A 16005-nucleotide genomic window follows, 5' to 3' on the forward strand; every position below is an offset into this window, starting at 1 on the left:
TTTCTTCTCATATCTGGATCCATGCAAAGAGACATCAGTCTAAGAAGAGATGCCCAAACCATCCCCGCTTCTCCCACTTCGTCTAGGTGGTGCTTTTCAAAACAGGCAATGAATGTTAATGTCAGAGCGCAGACAGCCTTTGGGGAAAGAACAATTTCTACTAGTTGGTTAGACTATTAAACTAGACGATACCACAGTATCCTTGGGAGATCAGAGAAGACGAGGGACATGAAGTTCCTCATGATGGGGCATACACCCATATTTGGGCTGCATAAGAAGGGAGGACCTCGATGTAATACAGAGTCTCCTCAGAGACCACAAACAATGTCACAAGCTGAAGATTTAAATGCATCATAAAGCCTCACTAAACCACCTCCAAGAAGAAAAATTCTTTAAAACTATCCGTTGACAGTCAGGATGCTCTGACGTATCTGACACCAAACTGCAGGCTCACTCCAGACTACACCAAACAGCTCACAGCTGTTTACTGAGACACTGTAGACTTGACTGACTCAGAGGAAACACCAAATTACATTCAAAATCAGGAAATACTGTGTAGGTGTAGCATATGATTCCAAAAATACATTTTCATAACATATCCTTAAACTATCAGAGTTGCCAAAATTAAAGCTGTAGGCAGAAACTGCAGAGGAGCATGAATGTCTGTTTCACACGTCCACAGGATCCACACCTCTGCAGTCATCTACTGTAAAAGCAACACAGCCTGGGCAATTCTGAGATATCCTTTTGAAATACACACTCACAAAAACGACGAGCCAACAACTGACGCTCTGTCAAACATTCAGTTATTTAACCGTTAGTCCAGGAAGTCAGTGCCAGCCTGTCTTTCAAGCACTTTCCTATTGTTTGTCACTTCACATCTACTGACACGTCTTCACCTCACAGCTCTATAAATACCCTCCCTTATCTTTCCTGCACCTCTTCATCGTTGTCATTCTGCTCCTCCTGCTGACTGGTCACGAGTGGAAAAAGACAGCTACAAAGGACCCAGATAGTATTTAAACACTATGTTCCACCTTTCTTTAATGTAAAACTGTGTCGACTAATGTGAAATACCTCTGTCAGGGAAAAAACACCCTGCTCTGCACAACATATTTTGCATTTCACAGAATGAATTGATCACATCTGTTTGCTTTAACAAAAAAGTATCAGAATAAAATGACTCTTGATGAAGAAACTCAAACTATTGTCTGCTAAAAGGTACAGCAGCGTTTGTGCCCTAAACAAAGCTTTTGTATGTTCAATAAATAAATAGCAGAACAGCTTCATGCAGTGCTTGAGAAGGCAATGGAAAGAAAAAAAAGACCACACACTGCTTAAAAACAGAACTAAACATTTGCCGACATCTTAACTCCATAATACCAAAATCTGAGAAAAATGTTCTTTGAGGGGAATTTTGATGTACCTGTAGATCTCTGAAGGGGTGGAGGAGGAGGCCCAGAGGGAGTCTGGCTTTGTTGAGTAAAGCCTGGGTCTGGGGAATGCTGGTCAGAGTACACCTGAATGTCCTGATTTTAAAAAAAAGAAGAAAAAAAAGACAAACGAATGACAAAATATACTCACAGATAAAAATATACGAAATGAAAAAAGGTTGAAATAATGCAGTAAGAAAACAAAAACCATGAGCTTAGAAGTTGAAAAAAAAAAAAACAACAACCCGTAATTGTATACTACTGTTGTACTATTTTAAGAATTTATTTATTTTACTACTCTAAAGTTTCTGTGATACACTGAAAGTAAATGGCTAAATTTAAGGACTCAGCTGCCACTCAAAATTTCCCTACACCAGACTTACTGTGGACTGCAGTTGACTTTCTTAAGGTCGGGGCTGAGGTTGGGTTCTGGAGCTTCCAAAGGTCTGGGGGGCAGCAAGTTTCTCTCCTGCAGCAGGTTGATTGGCCTCAGGGCCTCGACCTCCAGCTCTGGCACACCACTCAGCCCGCCGAGGGCTGCGGACAGCTCAGAGAGACTAGGGAAGGGCTGCAGAGAGGGACGGATGGTTTCCACACCGCGAACAAACAAACAGCTCAGCTTACAGCCAAAATTCATCAGGTGGGCTATTTTATAAAATAATGTCTGTGTAGTGACACCTTAAACATTTATTTATTAAGTCTGACCAGTCAGTCAGTTGTGGATTATGATCAAGTCTAGAAGTCTGGCAAAGTCCAGGGTCAGAATCCTGAACAGGTCTCTGACTCTGTTATAAGCCAGCTCATAAAACTAGAGCCTATCACCAGAATTGGTCAAAGCATAGGTGAAATTTAAAAGCCTACATATGCTTACTTAAAATCTAGTGGGGGCAACAGACAGTCGCTCTAAGTGATGGGTATCAAACGCAGGTTGGGTTTGCCTTTATCCAAACTTTTTACACACGAAAAATTAGACAATTTAATATAAAATCTGAGAAAATAGCCTGAAAAAAACTTTCAAACAATCCATAGATGTGCAAAATATTAATCAACATTTCTGTTGCAGGCTCACCTGTGAGTACTGCTGGTAGTTTGACTGGCCATACAGGTCGTCGGAGGGGGAGGCGTCAGTGTGGGACGCCGGTCCCTGCCGATAACCTGACTGCATGCCAGGGTAACCGTAACTACCGTAGGGCTGAGCCTGGTTGGTCACATTGCTGGATGGTGGCATGGATTCTGGAAAGAGAGACAGTGCAGGAGTACAGTAGTGTGATGTTAAGAAGACAGAACATTTTTAAGGTGTTTTAACATGACCAGAAAAATAAGATCACTGTGTTAATGTTGATTTTAGAATAAGTTAGAATAAGTGCCAAATTATCCCTAAACAACAAAAAAAAAGCCTTTTCAAGTAGCATTTGCAGTCCCCTTTGCTGTCTCCATTAGCTTTGGTCAAACTACACAATATTGTTATCAGATTAGATGAATAAAGAGCCATAAGAGATGAGACGGTAGTATAAACATCAGGAACACTGTACCAGTAACAAACTAACAACAATCACATTTAAAGCGTTGTGAATGACACTGCTGTCTTCTGCTTAGAAAAGCTGGGTCGCATCAAAGGGAATATGTGGATTGTCTTAAAGCCCGTTTTTCCTCTCTCTGCTGTGAAAAGTTGTCACTAGATAACAGAAGACCCAAGTCTTTTTTGCCACATCAGCTGTCAGCAAATATAGCTGTGTTAACACTGCAGGAACCTTCCTCAGGGATAAGGAAAAGGATCTAAATTCAGTTCACGGAGAATTATTTTATCCTCTAAGAGTCCCTGCTTAGGAGGCAGCACTTTCTTTTAGGGCTGGGCCATATTATACCGTTCACGGTAATACCGGTATAATGTTAGGCAACAATAGGAAAATGAAATATCGCGATAGAATGGGAGTAAAACGCGCATGCGCAGTGCCTTTGTTTTCATACGCACATGGCCGATTGTTGAGTGAAACAGATGAACCAGAATTGGTTTGTAAAAATGGTGCAACTTCCGTGATGTGGAACTGGTTTGGTGTTTGTCCGTCAGATACACAACAAAGCACATTTTTTTGCAGAACATGCAAGCGGCCGTCGTTATTGTCGTATTTGTCGGACTAAGATGCTCTTAAATCTGGGAGTAATCTGGGTCCTAAACTCCTTAATTCTTCAGGTCAAACAACACTGCAGCATCACTGAGCGTTAAAAACTGTCTAAATTCTTTCATCTTTAATAAAACGATCAGCATTGCTGCTTTACCAGGTGTAACTATAAAATTTAACTTCCAGGCATCCATTAAAACAAAATTTATTACATTTAACGGAGTTAGAAGTTAGCAGGAAGCTAGCGGAAGTTAGCTCGCTAGTTTTGCTAGTTACCTAAGCATGATATTGCATGTTCTGACTGAGAGATTTCTGAAAAAAATCAAACGTACAGCTCTGCTATCACTTCCAACATAAATGAAGACAGGAAACTAAACAGCAGTGACGTTTGTAGGGTTACTGAAGTTGGGCTAGCTGGTATATAATGATGTGCTACGTGATCGCTAGCGACACAGCTATATTAGCATAACATAAACAGTGAAGCTGGAGGACGAACACTAACACTTTTCCACTTATAAAAGTTAACGTTAAGGTTCTTCATGGTTAGAGACAAATGCAATCGCATGGCAGGATGCTGTAAACGGACCAAACTTCAGTCAGGAGAACAACTGAGATAATCCATCCACAATACGAGGTTAGTCATTAATATACTGCAACAACATGGGAATAGAGCAGCTGCCAGAGAATTCAACATTAATGAATCAATGGTACAGAAGTGGAGGAAGCAAGAAGAATGAGTTTAATAAAGTTTGATTTATCTGACTGCTTTGTTTCGCTTAATGTGCGTTATAATCCCGTGCACCTTATGGTCCGAAAAATGCGTACTGCACACTGCAGTTTAATGTTGCAAAGCACCTCTTTTTAACTTCAGTGGATATTATACATGGTTATGCTCAGGATATGTCAGCCCATTTCTACTGGAAATGCCTTTTGGTTAAACTTTCAGCAAGGAATTTGCATTTGCACTGTTACATTTTTATAAAGCTTTAATGTACATAAAAACCAGCTTCTTGTTTAAGTGAAAATAAATGGAAGGTTGTCTTTTTGCGCTAGTAATGTTGTGGAGTTGTATTTTGTCTCGCATCAATTATATCGTCGGTTATATCGTTATCGCAAATTTTCAAATATATATCGTGATAAATATTTTTGGCCATATCGCCCTGCTCTACTTTCTTTATATTCAAGAATATTTTCATCCGGTCATTCTCACATCTGTTTTCCAGCACTGACCTAAGACCCTAAAATTCAGCTTTAACAATTGATTAAGGTTTTATAACAGATTTCATTTTATGCAAATGCCAAGTTATAAAAATATTGTGCACTGTACATATTGTCAAAGAAAAGTTGATTTACAGTTTAGACAAAGCTGTGATTTTACTGAGAGTTGCTCAGGTGCATGAGGTGCAGTCTGTCTGTGATGAACACGTACCTGGATAGCTGCCACCTTCGAGGGAATCGTAGCTGTTGGGCACCGGAGAGGCACTGCCAGTAGAAGAAGAGGATGTGTCACCGCCTGCGAGAGGCAGAGAGGGGAAAAAATGAAACTCAAAAGGCATTAAAAACTGTTATTATGAAGGAAAAGACAGCTTGCAAATATTACTCTGTTCAAATAAATAATGGCACAATAAAAAAAATCTAAAGACAAATGAAGTGAAACGGGGAGGAAGGACAGAGTGTTGGGATAAAAATGAAAGACAACATTAAAGTGAATAAAAGCAGATTTTCTGGTTTGGTCGTGCATGGACTCCCTTTGGCCTCACAGAAAGAAAACGAAAGAGAAGAGGCAGACTGAAAGATGGAAAGAAAACATAAAAAGGAAGCACTTAAGTTTTGAGTATATGCAAGTTGCTGTGTGGGGACGTCTGAGGACAGGACATGTGTAGAGAACTGAGGGGGGGGAAAGAAGATATGAGTGTGTGCGATGGGCACAGAATGAAAGACATTTTCAGCATGTTCAATAAAACCAGTTAGCTACAGGCCATTAGTGAGGACAAACCACTGGAAGCTACAGGGTGGTGCCCTGATCAGAGAAAGGTGGTTTACCAGATGTGGATTAGTCAAGCCTTATCTTTTTTGTAATCTAAAAACCAAAATTAAATAAATTCTTTTTTGGAGAACTTTTATATTAACATCTACCATCTGAATTTAGCTTTCTGACAAAAAGGCTCCCAGTGTCCTCACAAACAGGCGGGTTAGACAACACATGCCTCAGATTCCTCTGTTCAGCCAGCAAAACTAAAGAAATGCATTAAATTAATAGCCGAGTCATTTATATTTAACACCTGGAACAAGTTTATCACCATCATCAAAACTCTGAACTTGCTTTTTTCCCCCTAGTAACCAAGTTTTTATTCCTTTTTACAATTTCTATATCTTTTCTAAACTTTTCATTTTATTACTGCCCATTTTATTTATTTTGTAGTACAGTACTCATTTAGTTTTATGCCCTTTTTAAAATGTTATCTTGTGACTGACTACTTTTTGTCATAAACTAATCTGTGTTCTCTTAAAGCACTTTGTGACTATGTCAAAGTATCTGAAAAAAAAAATCACTACTACTACTACTACTACTACGTCTGTGAAGGTTCTCAGTCATCCAGGTCATCGTAGTCAAAGGAGCTTGCAAAGAAAAGCGTCTGGACTTCTTTAAGTTGCTTGAAGACGTTTCACCTCTCATCCGAGAAGCTTCTTCAGTTCTAAGGTCAAATGGTGGAGAGTCCCAGATATAAACCTAGTGGGAGAAACCCCCCACAGAGGGACCCACTAGGTTTATATCTGGGACTCTCCACCATTTGACCTTAGAACTGAAGAAGCTTCTCGGATGAGAGGTGAAACGTCTTCAAGCAACTTAAAGAAGTCCAGACGCTTTTCTTTGCAAGCTCCTTTGACTACTACTACTACTGCCATCATCATTTTCAGTTTAACTGTTTCAGTGATCAAACACTAGGCATGCCCAAATCACCCCACCTAGGAAGTGTCCAGGACACATTTTTCCTCAGAGGTCCGAGCCACCTCGGCTGGCTCGTGTCACGGCTCAACTCTGAGCTCCACCCAAATGACCGAGCTTCTCACCCAATCTAGGGAAACTCATTTCTTGTGTTTATGATGTCATTCTTTTCGTCTCTATCCACCGCTCATGGACATAGCTGCCAGCCTTACCCTCCTCTAACTCGAAAGCTTCACGTTACGTTATTTAAAAAAAAAAAAAAAAAGCATGAAGGCTTTTAAAATTATTTTTCAAATCCCTCAGCAAGCTGCCATAACCTTTCAAGAATTAATGCTGCAGTCAAAATAGCGTGTGGACTCATTTAGTGCACTGCAACACTCCCGGTTCAAATCCAACATTGGTTGCATGTTATCCAACTCCATCATATCGCTTTTCTAATTTGCTTCAGTGCCTATGAGGTAAAATATCCACAAAATAATCTTAATAAAAAAAACAACAGCAAGCAAAAGGATCTTTTCGTTTTTGTCTGTTTATTCCTTGCATGTCATGTAATGAATAGGTTTTCCCAAAGGATTACATGGGCAGTAATATTTGAATGGATCCACTAATCCATGTGTGCCAAAAGGAGGGATCAACAGCAGCAAACCAAGATGTGACAGGCCTCAGGGACAGAGCTCATTGGACAGGGCAAGATCCAATTATCTCAGACTAAATCGGACCAGCAGACTACTGGATTAAGCACTAGGGATGACGAGGACACCAGGAGAGCCAAGCCTTCTCCTCCTCCTTCAAGAAAATGGATACTACCAAGACTATATAGAGCTCATTGTAGCCAGTGTTGATTTGCAGTTGATCTTAAAAGTTTTAATATGAGCCCAGTTTGGACTCCACATACATTTATATTCTATTACTGCACCCGTACATGTGTAACTTAATGGTTACTGAGCCGACTAAGGCCTATTTCAAACCAGGACAAACCTTGCATGTATTTGAATACTTGATTCACACTCAGCAGTAAGACCATGACAACAACAGAGATGACACAGCAACACAAACCAAAGAAACCAAAACGCCGTCCCTGACTCCAGACAGACTTAATTAGTGAACAAACAAACAGCCAACTGAGTAACGCCTTAAACTCTAGTCGTGGATAACTTTTGTTATGTGAACAGTTACAAAATAAAGATAAATTGATCAAAACATTTTGGCATATAATCAATAAGAAAAACTTGTCGTGTGTATACAGATAACAAAAATGAATGGCCATACACAAATCTGAAATAAAACAGCTGTAACTAAATAAATATGAGGCAATCCAAGATTAAAATTCAGAACTACTACTGCTATTAGAAATATTAGTGTTGCTGTTGGCTGTGGTTGCCATTAGCTGCGAGGCTGGTTGTTGCTGCTGGTGTTATAGTCGGTTATTTTGGTTGGCGACTGCTGTTGTTGATAGTAGGTGATGGCAGTATTATCAAAATGTGACAGGTGATGAATTGATTCATCCTGATAACATACGTCTGCTGTTAGATTTGTGTTATAAATTAGTTTAATCAGGTTTGCTTATAATGTTCATTTTAAAATGTATTTAAACTATTTTTCAACTAATAACTTGCAAGCTTTGTCCTACAAAAGTCTAAAATGCACTGGTTGTTTTCTGCTTTACTTGTGACTCTGAACCCATTTTGTTATTTTCAATATCATGATTCTGGTAAGCGTGGCTTCCTTGAATCAACAAGTGCTATTTTGCTGCAACAGACAACCTGTAAGACAGCAACACTGTGGGGAATTGATGAGAGCACGAGGGATAAACAGAAAGCTAAACCAAGCTCCTCATTTTATTAGGCAGTGCGCTAATGAGTTGTAGCAGTGCTAACAATGCTCTCTTGTGAGAAGCAGGAGAGTCAGCAAACGCATGCATAGACAGCGGGACCTATCGGCAGGGGAGTGGTTATATTTAAACATCTGTTAACCTCTGGCTGATGACACACGTCTCAGAGGATCTTTAAAGCAGAACATCTGAGAGAGACATCACACAGGTGCATGACAACAATCAGTATCATGCTGACCTGACATTTAAATTATTAAATGTAAAATAATTTATTTCAAAAAAAAGTTACACCAAGCATTTTAGCCTTTTTAATACGATGCAAGGTTTTTTAGTACAGTGAGATTCAAGATTCAAGCGTGAGGGTCAATCAGTAGCCCCATGGACAAATAAACTTGTCAAAAAAATCAAACAGTGTACAAACAGCTAACTTCTCCGTAATAAACCAATCTTTTTTCTCCTTGTAAAAACTTCCCCCTGCAAAACAAAACAAAATTACCAGGCATGTGATAAAAAAAATTTTTTTTTAAATAAACCTATAATGACGTTTAATCTACTCACGCATGAAACACATTTCTGTTCATCAGCAATACTGAAAAGTTACTTCGTAACAGACCCCCTTGCATGAACAAAGTACACTGGAATCATTTTTTTTACTTATTTGCTTCTAAATGATTTAAAAGTCCCAAAACTCACCTGAATTAAATACAAAAACAAATCTAAAACATGCAGTACATAAACCAATCCCCCCTACATCTTAATGCTTTCCCTTTACTAGAGAATGAAAGAAAACTCTTGACATTTATGTTAGAAAATATATTTAAATTCACTTAGATTATTTAAAACCTTCATACCTTTTTCCAATTTTTAAACCCAAAGATATTCGATTATATTAATATTTCCTCTCAATACATTTTTATGTCATAAGTGCTCATCTTACATCTAGGACTCATGACCACATCTAATTCAAACTCATTCCCGAGGCTATCCAGTTTACTATCAAGAGCCGTGAACAGAGTGGAAAGAAAAACACAAAATATTGATTTTTTTTTCCATCAGCATGGATAACTGCTGATAAGTGGAGGGTCCACTACAGCTGGACGATCACACCCTGAACATTACTGAGAGACAGCAAGAGCGCTGCTCAGAGCTAGACAGCAGGCAAAGAGGACGTCGTCCTGTATATGACAACGAGCACTACTTACCTGCCACCTTTCTGAGGGAAAAAAATTTCATGTTAGCTTTCAGTGATGGAAGAACAGAACAGTGTGCACACACACTGAGGAGATGAAATCAATATTTTGAAAGAGGACTGATGAATGCGAGGGGGGGAAATGTTGCGCGCAGCGGGTGAACTCTGCAAGGCTGGTGACAAGGACCAACAGGGAGAAATATGATTAGCCTATTAGAAAGGAGATGGTGCTGATGATGAGCAGTGAACTGATTACAAGCGTTGGCAGGTAGAGTAGACGTGACAGATGGTAGCCAGACAGGGAAGAGGAAAATGGCGGTTATCAGAAGTGACACCGGATAGGCGGGACAGTAGAGGTGTCTAAAGAGACGTGTACACTTTAGGTTTAAGATTACTAAAAAAATAAGGAGTGGATAAGGTAGTAGCAAAAAGGTTATGGGGGAGGTAAAAGCTAGAGCAGACCTGCTTCCTCATCCTCCTCCTCCTCCTCATCGTCATCATCAGAGCTGGATGATGAGGGGGCTGCTGCTGCTGGGCCTGAGGTGTTGGCAGAGGAAGAGCTAGCGCCACTATTAGCAACATATCCATACTGCATGCCTGTTGGAAGGGGGTGGAGTGGGAAAGGTACATAAGAGAACTGTCAGGATGAGATGCATGTCATCAGACAGGGCTGTGGTAATCAGGCGGCTGGCTTCCAGTCATGTGATACGGGTTTAAGCAAAGAACAGAGTTGCTGATGGCTGGCCGCATATTTTGTCAGGAAAAACAATTAATACTACACACAGGAAAATAGGTCAGGATGATAAAAATTTAAAGCCAATGATTACAAAGGTGAAAGTCAAAGAAGGAATTTTGTTTAGATGGAATTTAACATATACATTTAGCCTTTCTCCACCGGAGGAACCAGCATCCAATATTATGGCCTCATCGAACTGTTTTCAGGGGAGTTTTTTAGGGTTTTGGTTAGATAATGTAAACAGTTTTGATGCATTAGAGACAGACATAAGTGAAACTACTACGCAGTTGGACATATTTGACTGACCATCCAGGAATAGAGCAGGGAACTGTCTGGTGAATTCACAGTTCCCAATAGTGAGAAATGCATCTGTTGCTGCATGCAGCAGCAGGAAAGAAAGGTCAACCTTGGACAATGTCCAAATTACAGAAGTCTGAATAGTCTAAAAGGCAGAAAATAGTCAAAACTGAGTGCAGTTTTTGACTATTTTCTGAAACGAAACACTAAGCCATCAAAACACTCTGTGTGTGTGTGTGTGTGTGTGTGTGTGTGTGTGTGTGTGTGTGTGTGTGTGTGTGTGTGTGTGTGTGTGTGTGTGTGTGTGTGTAATTAAAAGCAATATGAAACTGTTAAATTCATTCACTGATGATCAAACTTAATGTTGTTAAAATGTGTGACTGGTTGTGAGGTGTATAATACCGCACAAATGCAATGTTTGATTAGTTAGCAGAAACGCTCATTTTTCCATTAAGTACCATCTGTTTTAGACCAAGTGTTTACCTTTCACCTCGTTCATTTACTCATATTAACCTTTTGAACTATCAGGTTACCGTCTGATGCTGTACTTTAATAAAATAGGAATAATTTGTTTAACAGAATAATATTTCTGATATGATCAAGGAAAGGTCTTTTAAACGTCTAGTCGACTGGTCACCCCCATCCTTCATCTTCAATTGTTTCACCTGACACTGTCCTTGGTTCATGTGTGACAACAGCTCAAGTCTCTCTGTGGATCTTGAGTTCACCTACACTGCACTGGAAGCAGAGAGAAAGGGCTGATGATTAGGGGAAACTTCCAGTAAAGGTTCACACCACATTGTGCTTGCCCAAAGTTCCTTCAGTGGAAGAATGTCTACTTTGAAATTAACGAGTCCCTAGAAATTTAAAACTAAAAAAAAACGCAACTAGGCGTCACAGTTCAGGGCAGAAAGTAAACTTGCAGGGGTAAAGGCACATTCAAGCCAATTAAAAACAACTGAACCTTCGTCAAAAGTTAGCTTGATGCTTGCTGTATTGCTAAAGCCTTTCCGCTACAATGTTCTCATAGAATCCATCGACAACTGGAGAGCATTTCCTTTGCCTTAATGTATTCCATGGTCTAACTGTGTGCTTTCATTTTAAAATCTCAAGCAGGTAAGATGATGCCGTAATTTTGCCAGAGGTTGTAACTGACCACAAAAGCGTGCAATCAAAAATATGTACTTGTTTTAATACCAGTTAACTGATTGAAAACCAAAAATAAAACATGTCTCCATTGACTATATTCACTCTAGAAAGCAACTCTTTGAAATGCTGTGTATTTGGTCTAAATGCATTGTAAATCTTTAAACATGGCTCAGTTGAAAAAGTGTTTGGATCAAAATTATATCAATTTATTCTGTCGAAGTAAGAGTCAAATTTTTGCAACCCAAATCAACATTACAGGAAAGAGTCTAATTATCCTGACCAGCCACTAAAGTTAAGAGTGAAAAACATTCACAGGAAAAATAAACCAGCAGCACGTTGCTAAAAGCAAACCTGAAACCCCCAAATTTGTATACAGACCCACACCTGCACATCGGAAAGCGTGTGTGTGTTTGCAGCTAATTATGTGTGCTATATTCCCAAAGTGCAGCTGTAACCCATTCACGTGCAGTGTGCGTCTAAACAAGCTGCATCAGAAGACACAAAAACAGTCACTATAGTACAGAAAAAACCAAGATAAGAATGTTGTTCAAACGTCGAATGCAGCAGGTGGAGAAAATAGGTCTCCAATCATAAAAAAAACCCCAAAACATTTTAAAGAACACAGTTTTAATGTAAGGTACACAGTGTGGTACTTCTCCGAGCAGCGAAAAAATAAACAGGAAACTGATTTCATGCAGACTTTCAAACTACAAAACGCTTTCATCTTATTTTTTGGCAGGTTATCTGCACAGGCACAGATTTTCAGTTTTCAGCTTCCACACATAACATATTTTTCGGAACATAAGGCGCACTGTCGATGAGCTGGTCTGTTTTCATACATAAGGCACACCAGATTATAAGGCACACTGTCGATTTTTGAGAAAATTAAAGGATTTTAAGTGCGCCTTATAGTGCGAAAAATATGGTACACAAACATAAAAATCTTCATGTTTACAATACATAATGAAGATTTACTCTCATTCTTACCTTGACGGTGGCCCGGTGAGGAATGGACTGAAGCGGAAGGGGTTCCTGAGGGTGGTCTGTCTGCCTCAGCACCACCACTGCTTTGAGTGACCCCACCATAGGAGTTGTAGCTCAGAGAAGCCTGATTGGTTTGGCTGTAGTGGGAATGGACTGCGTTTTGGGCTGCAGTGAAAAAAAAAAAAAACACAAACAGCCACTGAAACAGCACAAGGACAGTGCTTTCTAAGGATACTGAGGGATAGCTTTGGGTTCAAAAATGCAAACATGTTAATTTATTTCCTTCTTTAAACATAAAAATGCATACAATGCACAAACAGTCAAAATATGCTTTATTTTGGAAACTTACAGCAACAAAAAAAACTAAGCAGAAAAAATTTTGCAGAAAAAATTTAATTTGCCCACCAAACACTGACAAAAAAAACAAAACAAAGCATTTTCCGCCAACATCCACCAGATTTTCTTAGCCTATAAAACTCCACCTGCATTTTCAGAGAATTCACAATTGCAGAGTCTAGCAGCATTAAAATGTGACTTCACTGGGTACCTGTGCTTCCTTGACCATTCACTGTTGGTGCCACTTGGCTGGGAGGAGCCATGCCATACCCAGAATGCCCTGATGCTGAGGAGGCTGGAGGCTCAGCACCGTACTGATGTAAAGGTGCGCCCATCTGGGTGGTGCTCTGGGAGGAACTCAGAGTGCCATACTGGCTGCTTCCTGGAGCAGACGGGTATGAAACAATGGGGTAGAGAGGACCTCCAGGCCCACTCGCCGCCATTGGGACCAAACTGGGTTGTTGTTGCTGCTGCTGAGACTGCTGTGCTGGAGAAGCATGGTATGACTGTGGTCCATAGTAGGATGCCGGAGTGGTGTAGGGTGGATGCTGCTGCTGCTGGAATGGCTGTAGGTTGTACTGGGCATTTGACGGTGGAGGTGCTGAAGAAGGATGTGTGGCATATGGCTGAGAAGGAGGGGCAGAGCTCAGTGGAGCACTGTAAGGTGCTACATGATGCTGAGGGAGGTGGTGCTGTTGCAGCTGCTGTGGATGGTTGTTCTGGTAGTAGTTAGCACTGTGGGCACTGTTCGTGATGGGTGCTTTGCTGGAAACTGGGGTAGCTTGGGACGGGATGGTGGAGTAGCTCTGTTGCTGTTGAGCTGGAGCTCCATAGTAGCCTGTAATTGGATACATGGAAGGGTAGCTCTGTACCGGACCTGGAAGGAGGCGGGGCAGGATAGCAAAGCACATGGTTAATAAGCATAAATGTCGACTCTCACTATTACACTCCAATTACAGAGTAAAAATAAACAGAAACAAGAACAACTCTATTTAAGTTTTTAAGTTTTAGAGTTCTTCTTGCCGAGTGAAACATTTCCAATTTGCTCACCAGGCAGCGCTTTTTAAAATATTGACATCTGACTCAGAATCATACTTTTATTTTGAAGGGCCAACTAGAACAGGATTGTGTGGTTTTAATGTCACAAAACACCATTTTAGATCTAAGCCTCCCAGAAAGTTGGCATTTCAAAGACAAGGCAGAAGAGTCAACTACAAGACCACGAGGATTCTAACTTCTCTCTGACATTTGTTTTCAATGGCTAAAAAGGTTTGGGGCACCAAACCCCTGAACTTCCACAATCACAGTTTGAACGAATATAGGGAATATCTCAGAAACACAAAACTACTGAATTATCTCCCTCTGTAGTAATTTAACAAATTAAAGTGTGGGCTCTAGAAAGAAAGACAGCTTCCAGAACCGCACCTCACATTCATATTTAGCTACAGAATGAATGCATTATCACACATTTTTGAACATTCAACTTTAAAGACGACTAAAATGTAAAAAAATAAATTAATTAATTAAAAAAAATAGAAATGATCTCTAAGAACACGCCCATTGTCCCCACCATCTTTAATACATAAATACACATGCAAAAATAGAATTAAGCTCTATTATCTCTATTTAAAAATGCAGTATAAAGCCTACGACATACACACACACTTTTCCAATATGCAAAATGAATATTGGCTAATGTCTACTTCATACATACGACAAATTAGAAATAATGGACCACAAAGTACAAAACACGCTTTATTTTGAGCCAAACTGCAGCCTGATTTTAAGATTTTATCCCCTCTTATTTGTTTACTTAAGAAGGAAATTAGTTGGTTGTATTCCTTCTCTTTTGAGATAAATATTTTTGCGAAGCTCTGTCCTGAAAACTGAACCATTTATTAGAGACGATTGTCTTTCCTACTTTACCCTCCACAAATTAGTTTGTTCACATGTGTTTAGATATTCTTGTGAAGCTTAATACACGTGCACGAATATATGTTAAATATGAAAATCTGATCACAGGTTATCATTTACTGTAAACACGCTTGAGCAGCCTTCCTTGAAAGGCTAGCTCTCAGTTGAAATAAGCAGCCTTCTATTAATAGAAAGTAAATTGTTTTAACGCAACTTCTATTAAGTCGTTAGCTATTGGAGATTTAATAAAAACAAGAGGCTATGGAGAGGTGGTGCGCAATCTGTCAAACAGCTATTTTCATGCTAACAGTTAGCTACCGTTACCATCCGTTTTCAATACCCACGTTAGCTTTTAAGTTAGCTACCTTTAGCAAGTGCTTAGCTTCAGCTAAAATCGTCAGTCTTTTAATAATTCATGCCCATAATTTACAGCTAATGCCAGCATCGCGACTGACAGTAAATGACAGTTCCAGTGTATAAAATGCAAAAAGCAAAGCGAAGGACCGACAAATAGCCCGCCAATGGGGTGTTAGCATGCTAACGAACCATTCTGATAGGGTGGCGCTGCTCCGCCGTTCGCTGCAGAGTTCTGGCTGTAGCTGACGGAGCTGTTCAGGTTAGTGAAACCGGGCGCAGACATCGCTGGGTCTTCCCGTCCTTATGCCCGCGAACACACAGCTGACCGAATATACATGAGCGTCACTTTCTCGGACCCAGCCTTCCCCGAGAGAAGCGATTCAGAGGCTGCTACTGCTCAGAAGAGACCCGGGCAGCCTGGCCAGGTCCGTTCGGCTGAAAGCTGAAGCCTCCAGTCGGGATGTTGAGGAGCTTAGCAGCCTCCAGGATGTTGTCCTCTCGCTCCCTCTGGTGGAGTTGCATTTTGCATGTTTCGTTTTCTATAATGTGCACTTTTGTTCTACAAGTATCTTGGCAAATAAAGTACACATGCTTTAATTTCTGTATAAACAGCTATTTTCCGACTGCTGTTCCTTCTCTTTTTGATGGATACCTCCACACATGTTAGTAATCTCACATACACCTTCAACAGTTATTTACAAATAAATACCTG

General features: G+C 40.1%; 1 protein-coding gene across 1 annotated transcript in view; it reads right to left on the reverse strand.

Annotated features, from left to right (window-relative positions):
- The window catches only part of sec24b (SEC24 homolog B, COPII coat complex component), a 29374-nt gene extending 13593 nt beyond the window's left edge, over window positions 1-15781 (reverse strand). The window contains exons 1-8 of the mRNA XM_085416983.1: window positions 15483-15781; window positions 13234-13899; window positions 12690-12851; window positions 9983-10117; window positions 4983-5066; window positions 2503-2666; window positions 1817-2001; window positions 1427-1529 (exon numbers count right to left, since the gene is read on the reverse strand). Coding sequence (XP_085273109.1) covers window positions 1427-1529; window positions 1817-2001; window positions 2503-2666; window positions 4983-5066; window positions 9983-10117; window positions 12690-12851; window positions 13234-13899; window positions 15483-15576 — 1593 coding nt within the window. The 5' untranslated portion in view covers window positions 15577-15781. The remainder of the gene's footprint in view (window positions 1-1426; window positions 1530-1816; window positions 2002-2502; window positions 2667-4982; window positions 5067-9982; window positions 10118-12689; window positions 12852-13233; window positions 13900-15482) is intronic.
- Window positions 15782-16005: the final 224 nt, after the last annotated feature.

Source organism: Rhamphochromis longiceps, linkage group LG2 (assembly GCF_057381845.1).
Source record: "Rhamphochromis longiceps isolate RC_006_pf linkage group LG2, R_longiceps_female_GT1.1, whole genome shotgun sequence".
In the NCBI taxonomy this organism is placed as follows: domain Eukaryota; kingdom Metazoa; phylum Chordata; class Actinopteri; order Cichliformes; family Cichlidae; genus Rhamphochromis; species Rhamphochromis longiceps.